Source organism: Carassius auratus, linkage group LG48F (assembly GCF_003368295.1).
Source record: "Carassius auratus strain Wakin linkage group LG48F, ASM336829v1, whole genome shotgun sequence".
Taxonomy (NCBI): domain Eukaryota; kingdom Metazoa; phylum Chordata; class Actinopteri; order Cypriniformes; family Cyprinidae; genus Carassius; species Carassius auratus.
In genome coordinates, this window is record NC_039300.1 from 2,522,302 (window position 1) to 2,542,368 (window position 20,067).

The window sequence follows — 20,067 nt, forward strand, 5'->3', positions numbered from 1 at the left end:
ACAACTAAAAAGAAAGGAATCTTTTGAGATTAGCTTTATTGCAAAGAGGAAAAGTTAGTCATATTATAGTTATATATTTTATGCAAACAATCCCACAATTCCCTGTAACCTTTTTGATATCCAAAACCATTTTTAATTGTCTCATTATTGTAAGAGCATCTCATGCTATACATGGATCTCGGTTGTGTTTATCAAAAGCATCGTAAGCTAAGTTGATTGTAGAGACCATTGGTGGCAATGGATCTACGATCTACTCAGGGGCTTACGATGTTTTTGGGAAAAGCAGCCCTAGTCAGTAAGTACAAAAGATCTCAATACATCTGGTGGTTTTGAGGTCAGAAATCAAAGGTATAAGCCTTCAGAACATCGTTCCCATCCACAGACTCCACAGAGCCCACAATAGTCGAATAATCACAGGCAACGTTGGTGAATCCTCTGCAAATACATATTTATACAAAATAGTCAATTTACCTGTCAAAACAGGGTGCGTGTAAAAAAAAAATCACCTGACAGTATGGGAGATGTGCTCTACCTGGATCTTGTGAAGGAGCCTCCGAGCAAATGATATTGGCTTTCAAGTTCAAGTCCATGTTCTGGATCGTTTCTCCAGGTCAGTATTCTGAGGGACAGGTCACGAGATGCTGTCACCACCCTAAAACTGTCCTGCAAGATAGCACAATTCATTTTTATGTCAAACTGTCCACAGGGAGAGTTTTTATATTGATAGGTCAAACCGCTTACCACACAAAGAGCAGTGATTGGCTGTAAATGGTCTTCAAAACTAGCAACGAGTTCTCCTTTAAATGTGTAGACCTTCAGATGGTTTCCGTCTGTAACTAGAAGAGTGCTGCTTCCTCTCGCCTCCAGAATGACGTCCGAACGATGGCTTAGTGCCACCTGAAAAGAGGCGACTTGCTGAGCTAAAATGAATGCATGACATATTGTATCAGTAAAGATTATTGCATTATAATAATTTTATTTGTAATTTGTGTTCAAAATATAAAAAGAAATATGAAAGCAACATGTTTTTTTTTTTTTTTAAGGCCAACCTTGTGTCTCCTTTTTGTATTTGGACTCCTTCATGGTAAGGTCAAAGACTGAGAGTGTGTTGTTGTTGAAGCGTCCATCAGAATGGATGACTGCGAGCCGTGCGGGTTGAGACGGCAGAAACAAAGCAGCACAACAGCCAGTGACTGGCAGACTGTGATACAGACTGTCCTCATTTTCAGCAGGGAAACACACACTGTCACTGTAGAAAACCTCCCAAGAACACACCAGATGACATTCATTTCAAAATAAAATACCAAACTTTCAAACGAGATGACTATAATGCTTTTAAAGTCATAAAAAAATGTGATGCAGGGATGACAAATTATTGTAAGCCCAGAGATGAGTTAGCATTTTAGCACTTCGTCCTGAACTCAATGGGAATTTTTTTCATTGCCTGAAATAACATCAGAGGTCATGGAGTTTGGTTACTGAGCAAACAGATCTGTAGATGATGCAGTCAACATGTGATTGCACTACAACATCTAGACCAACCAGGGACTTGTGTGAGGATCCTGTTTGTGGACTTCAGTTTGGCTTTCAGTACAATCATCCCAGCACTCCTCCAGACTAAACTAAACCAGCTCTCTGTTCCTAGCTCCATCCGCCGATTAGGGATGTAATGATTTACTCAACTCACAATTCGATTTTCTCAGATTGAAGACATTAAACAGTAAATGATAAGCTGTTGTTTTATTAGGCCATTGATGCACGTTTCTTTGTGAAACTGAAATATAACAAAACAAAACTAACACAAACCCCAAAATCAAACAAGTTACAAAAATAAATCTCTTAATATGAACAAACTAAGGCTTTGTCTGTGCTCTTTCCAATTAAAATTAGAGGCAACAACTGGATTTTAATCATGATCCAAACAAAGATGCAGCATACATGCAGCATGAGTAGTTTTTATCTTAAATTAAGCTGTATAATTTCAAAATCTGAACCAAAAACAGAACGTTCTGACTTTAGTTTTATGAAACTATGCTACATAAAACATATCAGAAAGAAACAGCAGACTAGCTGAGAGAGAGCAGATTCACTCTCTGACAGCAGGTGGTGCTCATGAACAACAATGATTTAGTGTTTCCTGGATTAATGCTGTAAACAAATAGAGCTGTGAAAAGAAAATATACTCTTTTCTGCGCTTTGTTTGGCATCTCAACCGGTTTGAATCATCACATATTGTAACTGATTTTCAACCGGCTCGCAGTTAATCTCTGGCTTAGTTGGGGTCACTTCATCTACAGGGATATCATTAACTTGATTGCAAATAAATGCACAGACACTATTTAACTGAACAGAGATGACATCACTGAATTCAATGATGAACTGCTTTAACTGTCATTTTGCATTATTGACACACTGTTTTCCTAATGAATGTTGTTCAGTTGCTTTGACACAATGTATTTTGTTTAAAGCGCTATATAAATAAAGTTGACTTGACTTGACTTAATCGTTACATCCCTACCGCCAATGGATCATGAGCTTTCTGACAGATAGGCAACAGTTAGTGAGACTGGGGAAATTCATGTCAAACAGCTGCTCCACAAACACTGGTGCCCCTCAGGGCTGCGTCCTCTCCCCACTGATCTTCTCCCTGTACACCAACAACTGCACCTCTAAACACCCCTCTGTCAAGCTCCTGAAGTTTGCAGGGGACACTACAGTCATCGGCCTCATCCAGGACGGTGATGAGTCTGCTTACAGACAAGAGTTTGAGCAGCTGGCTGTCTGGTGCAGTCTTAACAACCTGGAGCTGAACACGCTCAAAACAGTGGAGATGATCGTGGACTTTAGGAGAAACCCCCCTGCACTTCATGAACAGCACTGTGACAGCAGTGGAGTCATTCAGATTCGCCAGCTGAGGAAGTTAAACCTGCCACAGGAGCTGCTCACACAGTTCTACCCAGCCGTCATTGAGTCTGTACTGTGTACTTCAATAACTGTCTGGTTTGGTTCAGCTACAAAATCAGAGATCAGAAAAAGGTTCGGACTGCTGAAACGATTATTGGTGCTCCCCTGCCCACCCTTCCAGATTGAGGAAAAGGGCTCAGAAAATCACTCTGGATCCCTCACATCCATCTCCTTTTTCAACTCTTGCCATCTGACCGGCGTTACAGAGCACCAAACACCAGGACAGGCCAGGCGCAAGAGCAGTTTCTACCCCAGACAATCTACCTCAAGAACCATTAAATGTTCTCCTCGACTGTTCCTTGAATGAGCAAACATATTTGGCAATAAAGCGCTCTGACTCTGATTTTGGCCTTTTCACATTTTATTCTACTACTACTGTTTTTTTTTTCAAAGCTTTTCCTTGAATGCGGTTGCTAACAAGTGTCCAAACAGAACTACAGAGGTTGTCAGATATTATACCTCATCACACATCTACGAACACATTCACATCCTCCCTGTGTTTAAAATCATTCTCCTACAAACCATTCAAACTCAAAAACTAGTCTATATTTGTTCTTATAGAGTTTATATTTCTATCTCTTTAACTATGGCAATTTTATTTAGGCTTCAAAATTCATAAAAGTTGTGAAATGCTTAAGAATAATAAATGTTTGCAGGTCACAGTTTATTTTCTGAAAATATCCAGAAGCCAATGGTAGAATGCTATAGTGTTTCTGTCAAGGAATCAAATGTCTGGGTTGGCCTACAGAAATCCATCATCACTGCAGAACTATATAACCACTGTTCAATACAAAACAACAGTAACAACCGCTTATAAACTGTTCATAATATTCCAGCATTGTACTTTTACCATTTGTTTCCTCCACAGAAACACAGTTTTAACCCTTGAACCAAACCATTGAGCTCTGACATGATACACTGCAGTAAAACGTTAGATTTGAAGAAAAACACTATTTTTATTTTTAATTGAAAAAAGAACAAAGGTACACGTAATATATATGTTACACTTTTTAAATGGCTATGAAGAGTTTATTCTTTGAAGCACTGTAAATGACAATACAATTTACAAACGAATAACATCTATTGTAACAGTGAAATCGACTGAAATCAGCTTAGAGAGCGTTTGCCTTACCTTCGGGCTCAAGTCAACATTTTCTTTGGAGGCAGTGAATATCCATTTTTGATCTGGTGATGAGCGGAGGAGGTTTAAACTGAAGGAGTCGCACACCACGTGTCTGGAGACTTCAGACAGCGCAGGGCAAGTCAAGACCACCAGAGACCCTAGAACACTTCCCACCTAAAAACACAAGATTAGGCCTCCACCATATACTACTGATTCATTGGGCAATAACTACACATTTACCAAAGAAGTCTGATTATGCATGATAGCCTACCACGAGGAAAGAGCTGTCTCTGTTGTTGAATGACAGCAGTGTGGTCTTCGAGTATCCTGACTGGAAGCAGCCCACCTCCTCTCCAGTCGCACCCTGCCAGGTTTTGATTGTCCCTGTGTTATCAGAAGTGATAACAACGGCCTGCAGCGGATCAACTGTGATGTCCTGCATGGGGCTCTGAGCAGGGCTGGACCATAAATTAACACCCTGCATGGAATATCAAAATAAATCTTAGATGAATACCATTTTTGATTTTGGGGTGAAATATGCCCAAGGCATTTCTTGAGATCCAGATTCATTCCCGCACACTTTTATGAGGTCTCTACCACATGAAGGAGAACGCCTGTGATACCTTGTGAATGTCCCATGCTTTGACTGTGCCGTCTGTAGATGCACTGCACACCACTGGTGTCTGCTTCCACACGTCTGAGCAGCCGTCGTTTCCAACCAGGTAGGTAAAACCAACAATCCTGCCTGTGCAATCAGAGAAAGACTCATGAAGACTACATTAACTGAGCAGCATTTCAAATAGCTGGGATGCGATCACTTGCCTTTATGGCCTCGCAGGCTTTTGCATGTGTAGTCTGCACAGGACCTGCCTGTTTTCATCTTCATCTCCAGGTGAGAGCGGCGCAGGTAATAAGCCTTCCACGAGTGTGTTCCTGCGTCCGAGAGCAGCTGAGAAACATTGCAGAAACTCCATCTCTGCAGACACATTCTCCTACACAGGGATATGCTCTTAACAGTCTCACAATGTAAAGCACAAGGTATATATCGATATCAGCTTTTCAACATCATAAGATGAATGCATTTTGCCGATACAGATAATTATCTTGAGTGACTTACCTCCAAAGCCATGGCGTCTCGGCAGCATGGTACCATTCCTAAACAAAGAGAGTATTTTCATGTCTTTTGTAGTGGGATCCGAAAGTCTGACCACAGCTTCTATTTTTTCTCAAAAAATAAATAATTGAATACATACAGATATATAAATACATGCATATACATATATATATATATATATATATATATATATATATATATATATATATATATATACTTTATAAATACATTATTGTAATCTTAACTCTATGGTCTGTCTGTTTTATTAATTCAAATTAATTCTGATATTTTAAAATTCAATTGTGTGTTTTCAATTTAGTGTCTAGTCAGTTTATCAGTGTCAATGTTCAGGCATCACTTTTATTTATCCAGCAGCAGTATATATATAACAACGTGATAACCGTCGCATCAGTGTGTCCAGAATGACTGTGCTATTGTGCTTCATCTGTATCGGGAGGAGATCTGCACTGTTCTAGAAGCGGTTGATTCAGAATTGAGCCGACGCCTACTTTTAAATGAATCCTCATTCAGGGTCGCTTACCTTACAAACTGTGGATGCTCTGATTAAATCTTCATCATGAAGAAGTGAGAAAATACTAATCAGACAGTCCAGAGGTAAACTTTGCCAGATCTCCATTTCTACAGTCCTCGCAGTCCTGCCACTGCACTGCCGGAACTTTCAGTTTCGTGCGTAATGACGCATTCTACGGAACAACGTCAGGGACACAGAGCACACATATCTATGACTGTGAGCATGTATAACATAAAATACTGATCACGCAATGATTTAATCATTTTGTAAAGTCCTACTGAAAACCTACTGAAATGTTGTCATTAATCAAGAACAAAATATTACTAAAGTCTACAGTACACAGTCTATTGTACATGTTAACCGTATTCGATGTTAAACATTGTTATTGTCATTATTTCATCACCTTTAAAATAAACAAAACGGTGTCTTAAAGTAAATCACGGTGTGGAATACCACAATTAAAGAAAATGAACGATGTGATATATATAAGACGTCGAGTTCCCCGTATTGCGCTCGTTCTCAGCAGAGTGGCGCAGCGGAAGCGTGCTGGGCCCATAACCCAGAGGTCGATGGATCGAAACCATCCTCTGCTAAGATGTGTTTTTATCCTCTTGAGACTTGTGTTTACTGTACGACAGTGAACGTCTCGGAATATCGAGATGAAGTCTCTCAAAGAGCAAATTTTATTTATATTCAGTAAGTCCTGGTCTAGGATCGGTTTCTTGGTAACAATAGCAATAACGAAATAGATTTGGCAAACTGATTTAGCAGAGGTGAGCATGCAGCCATTCACAAAAATGTTTGTTGATTTCTAAAACGCAATGGCCAATCAAAGGAGTTAAGGTTGGAATTCACGCACTCACCTTTATAAACAAATACATTGAAACAAGTTTCATCGTGTAGTCAGTCACCTTCATGGTGTTTTTTTTTTTTACTTTGTGAGATCGTGATGAATGAGTGACAGTGAATACATTTAGTCTTTGCATGCAGGTTTCAAGTGAAGGTGTAATTTTTAACAAGTTGATAGAAACATAACTCTGTAAATTAAAGCATACAAAATTATGTACACACCCGAATAGTTTGCATAACCCAGAGACGTACAAGTCCATCCAAGTATTTCCCCTGAAATCATAAAATCACAAAGCCATGTGATTGTGAACTGTAGAACTAAACATAATCAGTTATTGACCTGAACAGACCAGATGAAGCCTGTTTCAGTGGAGGAGAAACACTAATCTTTTATCAGATTTAACAACATAAAAGATAACTAAACATCTATAAGTTGGTGCATGATGCCGATAGCTATTTGTTTGTGAATGCAGGGCCTAATGTATCATTGATATATTATAGTTTTTGTTAATACTCTTAATTAGATTTTACATTTATATATTTGGTTGTGTGGATCTTAGTTAAAATTTTAGTACTTTGTTGTGTTTTTTTTTCATTTATTATTTTATTTTATTTTAAGTATGTATAAGCCTATGAAGTTTTTATAAAGCTAAGTTTTAGATTTGGTTTATTTGTTTTTTGTTATTTTAGCCTACTTCAGTATGAAGTGAACAAAAATGTTGCAGTGGCAACTAGCTGAAATAAAATAAGTTTAAGCTTTTAATTATTTTATTTCAGTTAATGTTTATTTCACAAGTAATGTTTTTATGGTTTTATTTTTAATGAACAAAACCCTCATTCAGACCATACTTTTTTCACATCTGTCCACATTCAACAGCAAAAACAGATTTGTGACATTTATTTAAAGAAAACCTGAATAAAGCAGTCTTAGTACTTTCTGAATGCACAGTTCTCCATCTCCTTATTTTGGCAATGATAACTTAACATAAAATCTAACAGTTTTACAGAAGAGTGTCAGTATCAGAGAGATCTCCTCACACTGCAGTGACCTTCTCGCTAGCGCTACAGCTGAGTACAGAGTACAGTAATGAGAAGGCATCTGGTCTTGAATTGTGCCCAACAGGAAAGACACTCAACTGAAGCTGAGCTGAGCAAAACTACAATTAAATGATGTGACAATATGTGCTCTGTTATTGTCAAATTATATGAAGGAAGGAACAATACAAACTTCCGATTACATCTGACAAACATTTATATATTTTATAGCTGTCTTTTTGCAAAACTAGAAAAGTTTTTGTTTCTTTCTTTCTTTTTTACTACAGCTATAAGCAGTTATACCATATTTGATCATAATGACGTTACTGTTTTTACTGTTTCTCGACAAAGGTTTGTACAACTCTGTGATCTGACATTTAGTCATTCCGTGAAAGCTACTGTTAGTGTCAAAAAAAATGTGAGAGAATTTACCATAACTAAGACAATAAACCTTTCTAAAGTGCACAGACGAGTTGAGTTTTCACCCATCTGCTGTGATTAGGCCTGTAGGGGGAGTGACTGCGAAAGGTTTCTAGACTTGATAAACAATAGCCTTCTGCTAATAAACTGCTATGGATTAAAGAATGAGTTTTTAAAACTGGGAGTTGTGTCTTTCTCAAGAGCATAGAGAATAAACTGACAGACATCCGACTCTCAGGCCTTTTCTAAAACCTAAAGCACCTGTAGTTTACCTTCCAGACTTCTATAGCACTCCTAACCACATCAAAATACGCCGGACAGCTGCCTGTTTATTCCTAGTTTATCATCAAGAACGCCACCTGGACACTTAACAGTACTTTACAGTAGTATTTCTGTACTTTACAAAAGAACAAACACAGATTTAACTAAAAAACATGTTATGTACACTTTGAAAAGAAGTGTCGCTTGTAAACTCAACTTGACAATTCACATTAATTCACTGATAGAAATGTGGAAAATCAACTGTTATGTTGAGACATGTTGAGGAGTGCTTTAACTGATGATTAAACTAACTGCTATCTGCATGACGAGGCTGTGTCTAATGGTTTGTTTCTATTAATAGTGGTATTTATGGATCTGAATAAAAGCAGACACACGACTTCTGTGATGTAAATGAGATTGTATGGGTGGGCTCAGGGCCCCCAGGAACACGCCCAGATATATAAAGCAGATGTGGAGGATGAGGGCTCAGATGTGCTCCACCTGTGCCGCTGTGCGCGCGCTGCAGACACCTGGACTGAGCTGCACGAGCGGCCAGAAGAGTCAGTCCTACAGCTGGAGACCACACTATTTCACACGGACTTTATTTACTGATAGACTGACTATTCAACCTGACTTTTGAGCGAAACGAGACAGGACCATCATGAGCAGAAGAACACGACGCTGGATATTTCACATTTTCCTTTGTATCGGAATAATCTACTTAAAAATGGGGTGAGCTGTGGGAAAAACACACAAATACACTATTAATGTTGTTAGAATAATATATATATTTTTTTACAGCACCTATAGTGCGACGAAGTAAAAGTATCAGTTTTGATTCAGTGGGAAATCAAATGTTTTTTTTTTTTTTTTTTTTTGTTGTTGTTGTTTTTTTTTTGGAGTATACGCCTTTTATATAATGATGCTTTCCAAAGGCACTCAGTGATCTGCTGCGCGCTTCGCAGGGGTCTTTGGACAAGCACCGGACTCCCTCGGTGCGCGCGCGCGGTGTGTCCGGTGGTCGTGCAGGTGCCCGAGCAGCTTGTCATGACTGCGAGGGAGGCTGTTGTGCAATATTAGCTCTTTATCTTTTTGGTAGCCTATCCAATATTCGTTTGATTAGCAACCAAATGTTAAATATTAAGACATTCTTCTTTGATCGATGGTAGGCGGTTCTCCACCGTGCTGGCGCTGGGAGCGAGCATCATATGTAACCGGATCCCGGGTCTGGCGCCCAGGCAGCGCATCATCTGTCAGAGCCGGCCGGACGCGCTCATCGTGATCGGACAGGGCGCACAGATGGGGCTCAACGAGTGCCAGTTCCAGTTCAGACACGGCCGCTGGAACTGCTCCGCGCTCGGAGACAGGACCGTCTTCGGGAAAGAGCTGAAAGTGGGTATGTTGGAAATCTCCTCTCGTGTGTCTAAAACAGCATTTGGATGAATCTGGAAAGAGGGAAGTCTTTCCTACTTTGGTTACGGATTATACATTTTGTTTAATTTTGGGTTACCTCCTTTACTAGTCCCAGTTATTAAGGGTTCCAAGTTTTCAAGATTTCCGTGGCACATGCCTGAAATGTCTGTCAGATGAGCTACATGAGCGTGTTTCTAACCGGCGGTCATGCATGCGCTCCAAAACATTAAAGACGGGAATATGAACAACAACAACAACATCTTAAATAACCTTAAATAAAGCTCTTCGGTGTTCTTAGGTTCAGCAAACAAACATCTAATGTAAATCTAGTTTTGAAAACCATGTTTAACTGCTGTATAGTTCTTTGGAGATTGCGGTTTTATTATGTGTTTGCAGTATTTAGGTTTCTTAGTTCCTTAAAGCACCAGCAGATGGTTTTTATAAAGAACTAAATAATATAAAGTTCTGTGTGGTTCTGTGGCTCTTCTTTTATATAAGGTATATTGAGCCTTTTCGGTTTTTGTTGAGCCTTTATGTTTAAGAGTATGGCCCCCTTTTTCTGACTGAAAGCCATCTCAGAGTTTGGTATTCACATTTTTTATGCATGCATCAGTGTTTGGGTTGGTATTTGCAGCCTGAAGAGGTTTTCCACAGGTGTGCAGAGCATGATAAGATGCTACCTGAGACAAATGCACTTTTACTTTCACAGCTGCTGTATCAGAAAAGTTCATGAGGTCTAAGCTCAGTCTGAGTAAATCTGGGTAAAGAGACACAAGTCTACTGGTGAATATCCGTATGCTCCTATTATTGTGTTTAGTGTCTGAGAGACACTTCAAATGACTCAAAAGCACAATGAGCAGACGATTCTCGTAGCACCCTTAGACTCTACATCTTTACGTTTCAAAATCTTATGAGAAATTACTAAATCTGTTTGAAAAACAACTAGCTTCGAAAGTCCAGGAGGAAAACGTTTCATTAGTTTTGTATGGGTCCTGTGAAAGCTCAGACATAAAATATATAACATAAACCCTAAAAATAAAAACATTAAAAACAATGAATTGTCACATGTTTTTCTGATTGACTGATTGGTGTATAATCTGATGTGCACTTGCAATTTGGATGAACTTTGTATGTTTGACCTTAAATAAAGCAGTGTTATTTTATTGAATCACAGCCTCATTTCTGAACACTGCGGTGATACGAGAGCGGGTTAAAGCATAACTTTAATTAACTTTAGTTAACTAATAATGAGCGATAATTTGTTACCATATTTAGTCATTTTTCTTCATGTTAATAACAACACAGCTGTTGATTGTTAGTTGTTGTTAGTTGTTAGAAGATACAGTGGTGTCTGTCAGTGATTTATGGAGAAGCTATGAGTGATAACCTCAGGAAGGAGATGTCCATTGGTTTCTTCACACATGAAGTAGATCATCTCACAAACATCTGACCTGGCAATATTCATTTCATGTATTTAACACCTCTTTTTACATTTCCTTGCATTTGTACATAACCTGTACACACAAATACCATCTGTTGTCTACTTTGTATATTGTGTTTTTTGTTTTTATTATCCTATTTTTATTCTTTTTATTATCAGTTTCCTGTCTTGTCACTTTCCTTCTGTTTGAAAGACACCAAAACAAATTATCTGTATGTGTAAACATACCTGGCATTAAATCATTCATAGAGCATCACTTGTTCCCCCAGAGCAATTTTCCTAATAAAACTGCACAAATGGTCTTTGTTTGTAACACATTCAAAATACTACCTACCTATGATTTTCTTTCATTTTTCTTATTTTTTTTTTTAAACAAAAAGTACACACTTATTATACTGACTGCAAAATTGTCTTCACATATTTATTTTGTAAACACATTTGCACTAGTGGTCAAAGAGATTTGGACAACATCCTGAAGTGATGCATGTTAGAAATGTCATTTTAAATGTCTAACCACATTCAATTATTGACTAATGCTTTATTTGAAGTGCTTGATTTGCATCCATTACCTCTGAAGAACGGTGATTGCTGTAATATACAGTAATGTGTTCTCTCTCTGTGATCACAGGCAGTAAAGAGGCAGCGTTCACGTATGCCATCATGGCAGCAGGAGTGGCTCATGCCATCACAGCCGCCTGCACGCAGGGAAACCTCAGCGAATGCAGCTGTGACAAAGACAAGCAGGGCTTCCACGGCCACGCTGACGGATGGAAATGGGGCGGCTGCTCGGCAGACATCCACTACGGCCTGGGCTTCTCCAAAGTCTTCATGGACGCTAGAGAGATCAAACACAGCGCCAGGACACTTATGAATCTACATAACAACGAAGTAGGCCGAAAGGTATGTGTTCAGTCATACAAGCAACGGCTTGGCTTTGTATGTTTCCTGTAAATAAAAATGTCAGGCATCTTCCATTTTCGAGAGTTTCCCTTAAAGGAACAGTTGGCCCAACCCAGTCTCATGGAGAACTGTTTAACCAGATGTGGATCGTTTTTAAGAATTCGAACAACTATCAATGGTACGACCCTTAGAAAAACAGTAAGCATGGATGTCCACCCCTAAACATAACCATCTTTTAGCATACTCTTTTCAACATACTATGCTTTGGGACACACTTATTCCAATCTCACATACTATTATGATGGATAATATGCATATTGGGACGCAGGGACAGTTATTTTTTAAGGCTGACCTTACGTATGCATGGGTTGTTTATGAATAATCAAGCTTGGGGTCTCATGTTGAGCTATGAGACACGTGACACCTGGCCATGCCTGGTCTTGTCAAGTCTGAAAATGAGCATGTGGGTGAGCAAATGACCAAATTTTCATTTTTGGGTGAAGTATTCCTTTAAGAGGTATTATCTATCAGTGAAGTGATGTTTTGGTTACACTGAACGGATCAAGTGAAAGTCAAGTACAGCGAAGGATTCAGTAACTATGGCACTGTGGTTAGCAGCCGTCAGCAATCCGGCACCGAAGCCAAGACTCGACTGGCACAGCAATAATAGGAAGCTTTTAGAGGTAAGAGCAGAATAAGTGCTCGAGTTTGATTACAAATCAGATCAGCTCCAACACACAGAGGTCTGTGCAAATCCACTCCCATTTTCTGCTCAGTTTAATAGACATTGGATTACACCAGTATCCCCTATCGCTAGCTTTGATGGAAACATTTCATCTTTGATGTTGTGTTTATGTCTCAACTTTCAATGCTCAAACCGCCAAACATCCTAAAAGGCTTTTTCACTTTCACCTGCATTTAGAGGCCATGCTTTTTTCCTGCATATACATTTTTATGTTGTCTTTGATGTGGAATAAGTGATACAGTCCCTTAGAAAAAAGAGATGTGCTTACATGTATTGAATGTGCACTTTTAGTATATATATATATATATATATAAATATATATATGCAGCTAATAAAATATTTACTAAATAAAAGACTTTGTGTCTTGATGCACTTACTACAAGTACAATTTATAGTAGTAGCTTATCACTGGTGACTGTCAGTTTATGTGCATATGGCAGAAATGTTCTGTAAAATTAAAGACGTAGTCAAACAGACGATTAACACTATTAATAGCAATTATTATATGATGCAGTCACACTTGTAGCAATATTTGTTAGTTCTGTATGTTGTTTCAGGGTTAGCATCATCTGAGGTCCTCTGAGGGTCAGCATCATCTCTTCTCAGGTGTTCTGGATCCAGACTGGAGCTTGTGTAAATCCTAGTTACCACGGGATGTAAATCCTGTGGCAAAACAGAGAAACAAATAGAGACATAATTAGAGTAACTGCTTTTAGAGTTTAACCCAAGCTTAAGAATAATAATGCACATTTGATCAGATATAACTGCAATCCATAATTATAAGATGCATTGTTTGAATGTTGGCCAAACAGATGTGTCTTTAATCTAGAATTGAACAGAGAGAGTGTACAGTACATCTCCTTCATAGAGTTGATCAGGTTGTTGACTGTGGCCTGTGGATGTTGGTCCACTCCTCTTCAATGGCTGTGTGAAGTTGCTGGATATTATCAGGAACTGGAACACACTGTAGTATACACCGATCCAGAGCATCCCAAACATGCTCAGTGTGTGAGTGTGCTGGCCATGCAAGAACTGGGATGTTTTCAGCTTCCAGGAATTGTGTACAGATCCTTGCAACATGAGGCCATGCATTAGCATGAGGAGATGCTCATGGATGAATGGCACAACAATGGACCTCAGGATCCCGTCATGGTATCTCTGTGCAAAATGCCATCAATAAAATGCACCTGTGTTCGTTGTCCATAACATACACCTATCCATACCATAACCCCACCGCCACCATGGACCACACGATCAACAACACTGAGATCAGTGAACCGCTCACCCACACGACACCATTCACGCTGTCTGCCATCTGCCCTGTTCAGTAAAAACCAGGATTCATCCGTGAAGAGAACACCTCTCCAAAGTGCCAGACACCATCGAATGTGAGCATTTGTCCACTCAAGTCGGTTAAGACGACGAACAGCAGTCAGTACGAGACCCCGATGAGGACGACAAGCAGCAGATGAGCTCCCTGAAACGGTTTCTGACAGTTTGGTTATGTAACCTGATTGTTGCAGAATCTGTCTGGATGGCTGGTCTCAGACGATGGTGGAGGTGAAGATACTGGATGTGGAGGTCCTGGGCTGCTGTGGTTACACATGGTCTGCAGTTGGATGTACTACCAAATTCTCTGAAACACCTTTGGAGACGGCTTGTGGTAGAGAAATTAACATTCAATTCACGGGCAACAGCTCTGGTGGACATTCCTGCAGTCAGCATACCAATAACACGCTCCCTCAAAACTTGCAGCATCTGTGTCATTGTGCTGTGTGATAAAACTGCACTTTAAGAGTGTCCTTTTATTGTGGCCAGCCTAAGACACCCTGTGTAATAATCATGGTGTCTAATCAGCATCTTGATATGCCACACCTGTGAAGTGGATGGATTATCTCGGCAAAGGAGTAGTGCTCACTAACACAGATTTAGACAGATTTGTTAACAATATTTGAGAGAAATAGGCCTTTTGTGTACATAAAAAAGTATTAGATCTTTGAGTTCAGCTCATGACAAATGGGGGCAAAAACAAAAGTGTTGCGTTTATAATTTGGTTCAGTATATTTACATTTCCACTTAATTGTAAATGACATACAATCAAGCATCTAAAAATATTACATATAATCGTGTGAATAGGTCACACTGTAATAAAAGTGCTAAAGTGTATTTCTTTTTCACAAGGGGTGATACCTGAATCCCATGTCAAGGACACCCTTTTCTACAGTTTTGTGTTTATGTAAATGAAACAGCAAGCTGCATTATCTGCTTTTATGGGTTAAAGCAATAGTTTGCCCCAAAAGTCCTCATTATGAAGCATGCACTATATTTCAAGGCTTCTGAGGCTCATGGCACAGTTTAGACTTCAGTGTAGTCAAACATCATTTCTCATGACCAAACATCATTAACCTCAAATCTGTTGAATACTATTAGACATAAATTTCCTTTGTCATTTAAGCAACACCCAACAGGTCTATCTGCTAAAGAGATAGCAGAATAATCACTCTTGCTCTCCCAGTTAAGTCTAACAGAAGTTAAAGAAGCCTCCATCTAATATCTAGCTTGTTCCACATTTGGTCACAGAGAGGTGATTCGTGGCACCAACACCTCCTCATTCACCCGTCTCCACGCTTACATTGTGCACCCAGCAGAAGGAGTCTTTTCTGTTCATACCATCTTATCTGAAACGCTAAATTGCCTCTTAGTGAACTGACTTACAGGATCATGCTAGCTGCAGGTTTTGTCTTGAACAAACTAAAAGAGTGCTCTGTTTGACTGTGCCCCTCCCAGTCTTAATCCATGCCAGCTATTGTAATTGTGCTGGCTCATGGTGCCCATCTCTGAAGAACAGATAGCAGAAGGTCTTGTTGTTAGTCGCTGAGCTGATGTGTGAAACGTAAGGCCATTTTGAGTGCTGTCATTGGTATGTTGTGGGGTGAAATAACAGTTTGTGCAATGGTAATACAGTTATTGTACATTTGTTTTTGAATGTGAAGTCATGGAATGAGAAGATGCTTCAGGGGCCAGCCTGTGACACGTTTGTTATTGCTTATACGGGGATATGATTTACCTAGTAACCTAAATATTAAACTAAGTAAGTTGTCTCTCACCATTTGAGCTGTGGGCATGAAGAAATTTTAACCTTTTTTATCCTGCAGATTTCCTCGCACTATATGGAGTAAAAATAATCAAACATTTTTGCACCCGAATAAACCCCCCTGACAGCCACCACCAACAGCACTGTTTTAGCCAATTCTAGTCGTTCTTTTCCACGTTCTTTGTGCAAAAATGATGGTGTACCAACACATTACTGTGGATTTGTCACCTGCTTAAAGGCTGTAATACACTACTAATGACTTTTCACTAGAAGATGCATGGTAGATGAAAACAGCATGTGTTTTAAGATCAGCTCTAAAAACATTTTTGATATCCTCTGACCAAACGGATTCAAAGTCCGAGGTATAAAAATGGGAAACACTTTATTTTGATCCACTTTAGACGTTCTTCTAACTATGAGTAACTTTGCAACTACATCTGAATTAACTCTCAGTATTAGTAGACTGTTGGGTTACAGTTAGTAGATTAAGTTAACATAAGATTAAGTTTGCATAAGTATATGCAAAGTTATTTACAGTCAGAAGAATGTGTTGTGAATCATCAAAATAACGTGTTAGCAGAAATTAAGCAGACCGTCTATTAATACTTTAATGACTGCTAGTTGACATGTAGTTGTGAAGTTATATTTATAGTTAGTAGTCTGTCTGAATTGGACTATCAAAATAAAGTGAAAATTGCTGTCTGTGTCCATTATAGACTATGTGAATTGCTTTGAAATTGGTCAATTCTGAAATGATCAAAATCTGCAGTCTGGCCTCCAGCAGATTGTAAACTGGGCTAAAGTCATGGAGTGTAAGACAGCCTTAAGTTCAAAGCAAACCTATTCAGTCTGAAATGACATTGCTTGCACGATTATTTATCTTCACAAACAGGTAAAATTTTGATTGATATGACTAATTAAAGCTCTGATTTCTCATATTCTTGCTGCTGTGCTGGTCTCAGGTCCTGGAGAGGAACATGCGGCTGGAGTGTAAATGTCACGGTGTGTCTGGATCCTGCACCACCAGAACCTGCTGGATGACCCTCCCCAAGTTTCGCGAGCTTGGCTACATCCTGAAAGACAAATACAGCCGCGCCGTTCATGTGGAGCCGGTCAAGGCCACGCGCCACAAACGACCCACTTTCCTCAAGATCAAAAAGCCCTACTCGTACCGCAAGCCCATGGACACAGATCTGGTGTACATCGAGAAATCGCCCAACTACTGCGAGGAGGACCCTGTGACCGGCAGCGTTGGCACTCAGGGCCGGGTGTGCAATAAGACGCTGGTGCACCATCCCAACGGCTGCGACCTGATGTGCTGCGGCCGCGGATACAACACACACCAGTATTCACGCGTCTGGCAGTGCAACTGCAAGTTCTTCTGGTGCTGCTACGTCAAATGCAACACTTGCAGCGAGAGGACAGAGGTGCACACATGCAAATGAGCGATGCCTATGGATCTTTTGACCTAGTTTATGAGAGGATCTTTCATCCTGACATTAAAAGATGACTTAATCAGGTGGCATCTGTTCTTTTGATCAAGACCTTACATCAGACATCCTTCCTTCACTTTAAAGGAAGATCATAAAGTTTTGTCTGGAGAAAGAATTGCTTGAGAAGGAACACGGGACCAAAAAGTGTAAAATACTATACTTTTGATGCCACTCTCTGCGAGTGTTTTTTCAGTCTGCAGGAAGCTGTTTGGATTAAAACAAGGCTCTCTTGTCTTCTACCTGCTGTAAAACCCAGTACAACTATCTGAATCCTGATTTTTACCAATGGAGCTACTGGATCATGGACGTCTTGCAGGCGTGAAAGTGAAATTAACAGAGATATTAACAAATAGAGCAAAACATCATGGTTCCAGATGTAAGCTGAGGTTTTAATTTTATAGTTTAAGAACATTTCTAAAGAGAAAATTAATCAAGGAAACCAAGGAAAATAATGCACGATCACTGTTGTGCTCTCTTGTTAAATTCATCCGGACTGATTTTATTTATTTATTAAAAACAATGTTGTTAACTGTAATTAATGAGACTCTGGGAAGAAATAGTGGATCTGCATCTCTTGATGAATACACTGAGATTTGTATCTTCTGAAAGTATAGCTTTATTAGTTTACATAATGCATTGTTATAAAAAAAAAAAAAAAACAGGCAATATTTTTTTCGATGAGAAATTTCCTATATGCTGCTAGTCTGGAATAATCACATTCGCTGTAATATTAAGAAACTACTGACCACAAGCTTTTTGAAACTGGTATAGTGATGAATCCAGATGTAGAATTTACACTGAAAATATTGAGTATATTTTGTGAAAGAATATTTTTATATGAATGTTTTATTTATACTTTGCCATTTCTGAAAACCACTCCGTTTGCATTATGCAGTAATTTTGACTTGTGGGTGACAAAGTTGGATTGTGGATGTTAATGATTAAAGTCAAACCTAGATCTCATGCAACCATGGCTATGTTGTTAGTAGTGTTTGATAGTGGTAAGCAACACTATCACTAGTGCTCTTCTTTAGATTTAGTGATTTGAACAAACTAATAACTTTGTGCAACTGAAATGAATGCTTCTTAAAATCATGCAGCTTGATGAGCAGAGGTTCGCTGGTTCAAATTGATGGTGGGCAAATCATGAGACCTGAACCATATCTAGAGAGCAGAACATTACAGACAGGACAGCACAGTGTTGTGTTTGAGCTCAACACTTCAGCATCTGCACTGGACAAATCACATAAAACAACCTAGCATCGCACAACACAAGTTGACAAGACCAGCACTCACTCAATTTTGTTAGTGGTGTTAGTGTTCCTCATGTGTGATGCCGCCACAGTTTGTCTTGTTGAAGAATTCAGGCTGAATAAACATTACACAACAGTAATTCCCACCAGTGCTTTGTTTTGGACAGTAAATCCAGCTCCTCGTGTAATTGATGAGCGCAGGGAGTGTTATTGTGACGACTTGCTCAAGTGGGCGGAGCTGGAGTTGTCAGGTGATTGATGACTTGGACATTTCTTTCATTCAGACCTTTGCTGCTAGTTGCTAAACAACTCCATTGACTGCTGCGAAATGTCAGCTAGTCACGCAGGCTAAGTCAGCTAGCGCTAACACGTGATATCGTTCAGCTTTCGCAAAAACATACACACGTGGATATTATCAGGAAGGAGAACTGCTAACACAAGACATTACTATGAAGATCATAGTGAATTAATTCAGCAGAGAAGTGGAGAGAGTTTCTTCATTCTGGTCCTGTCATCGAAACTCAAGCTTCTGTTTGTTTTTGTGATCTAGCAATTGCTAATGAGTATTAAAAAAATAAATCACTTAGATCACAATTTAATTCTCTGTTGTGTTTGTACATAAACATCAATTTTCACTGCCAATGGTTGTGCTGATAACATAAGGTTGTTTTTGATAAATATAATGCTGTAGTATTTTATATTGCATACTGCATTTTCTAACAGAATTGCACTTGTGTTTATTGGAAGTCACTTGTCCATATCAAGTACAATCAGAGAATAGAAATATAAAATGAATATGGATGACATAGCATAGCTCAGAAGAAATCATAGATCATTTGATTTGGGGTGAATTTAATGAGATGTTTTGACATAAAAAACTCCATGGATGCTGACACACTGAGACAGATCAGGTTGAGACAATGTTGAGATGAAGTTTTTAATATGCTGCCACATATTCTTGATGGTTGTGTGAGATTGATTCAGTACATTCACCGATCATTGGACCACAGTGACAAATATCAGAGCTGAACTTTAAACAGATAAATGCTTTTCCACAGCGCTTGATCTTGCTTTACACAGTCCTTTTGCTGATTATATAATGAACAGTTAATGTTGATCGGACCATTTTTCACTCAAATTGAGGGTAAAAACCACAAACTATCAGTCGTCCAAAGATAATAATAACAGCGGTAATTGCATTGTAGTGAAGAGGGGGAAGAAAAGAGTGTTTTGCACCCGCTGCCTCTCTATAAATCACCCAACACATAGTTCCCTCAGTCATACGTTTGTTTTTCATCTGGTTGAGACATGCACATGCACCTAGAGGAGCGCTGCGAAGCACAAGGCAGTCTTTCTCTGCTCTTCACATATGTGCTTGTAGAATAGAGGTAAATAAGTGTGAGTTTGACTTCTGAAGGAACTAATGTCAT

The 20,067-nt window shown here is 39.2% G+C and overlaps 2 protein-coding genes and 1 non-coding gene across 3 annotated transcripts; 2 read left to right on the forward strand and 1 right to left on the reverse strand.

Annotated features, from left to right (window-relative positions):
- Nucleotides 1-9: 9 nt before the first annotated feature.
- fbxw12 (F-box and WD repeat domain containing 12) lies at nucleotides 10-5,905 on the reverse strand. Its single transcript, XM_026241494.1, has 10 exons — nucleotides 5,743-5,905; nucleotides 5,205-5,242; nucleotides 4,910-5,079; nucleotides 4,711-4,832; nucleotides 4,359-4,565; nucleotides 4,097-4,261; nucleotides 1,050-1,260; nucleotides 742-920; nucleotides 533-663; nucleotides 10-435 (listed from the first exon to the last, which is right to left on the reverse strand). The coding sequence occupies exons 1-10, from the start codon at nucleotides 5,836-5,838 to the stop codon at nucleotides 336-338; spliced, it is 1,419 nt and encodes a 472-aa protein (XP_026097279.1). The 5' UTR covers nucleotides 5,839-5,905; the 3' UTR covers nucleotides 10-335.
- A 349-nt stretch (nucleotides 5,906-6,254) lies between these two features.
- On the forward strand, nucleotides 6,255-6,326 carry trnam-cau (transfer RNA methionine (anticodon CAU)). The gene has a single exon. It is a non-coding gene; the product is annotated as a tRNA-Met (tRNA).
- A 2,290-nt stretch (nucleotides 6,327-8,616) lies between these two features.
- Nucleotides 8,617-18,026, forward strand: wnt7ab (wingless-type MMTV integration site family, member 7Ab). Its single transcript, XM_026241495.1, has 4 exons — nucleotides 8,617-9,030; nucleotides 9,468-9,694; nucleotides 11,781-12,052; nucleotides 16,854-18,026. The coding sequence occupies exons 1-4, from the start codon at nucleotides 8,960-8,962 to the stop codon at nucleotides 17,334-17,336; spliced, it is 1,053 nt and encodes a 350-aa protein (XP_026097280.1). The 5' UTR covers nucleotides 8,617-8,959; the 3' UTR covers nucleotides 17,337-18,026.
- The last annotated feature ends 2,041 nt before the right edge of the window (nucleotides 18,027-20,067 follow it).

Excerpts from the sequence above, each read along its gene's own strand:
- wnt7ab (XM_026241495.1), top strand. The coding sequence starts at position 8,960 with ATGAGCAGAAGAACACGACGCTGGATATTTCACATTTTCCTTTGTATC. Across the intron at positions 9,031-9,467 it reads ATAATCTACTTAAAAATGGG|GCGGTTCTCCACCGTGCTGG; the intron begins GTGAGCTGTGGG and ends GATCGATGGTAG. Across the intron at positions 9,695-11,780 it reads CGGGAAAGAGCTGAAAGTGG|GCAGTAAAGAGGCAGCGTTC; the intron begins GTATGTTGGAAA and ends CTGTGATCACAG.
- fbxw12 (XM_026241494.1), bottom strand. The coding sequence starts at position 5,838 with ATGGAGATCTGGCAAAGTTTACCTCTGGACTGTCTGATTAGTATTTTC. Across the intron at positions 5,243-5,742 it reads GAGCATCCACAGTTTGTAAG|GAATGGTACCATGCTGCCGA; the intron begins GTAAGCGACCCT and ends CTCTTTGTTTAG. Across the intron at positions 4,833-4,909 it reads AAGCCTGCGAGGCCATAAAG|GCAGGATTGTTGGTTTTACC; the intron begins GCAAGTGATCGC and ends CTGATTGCACAG.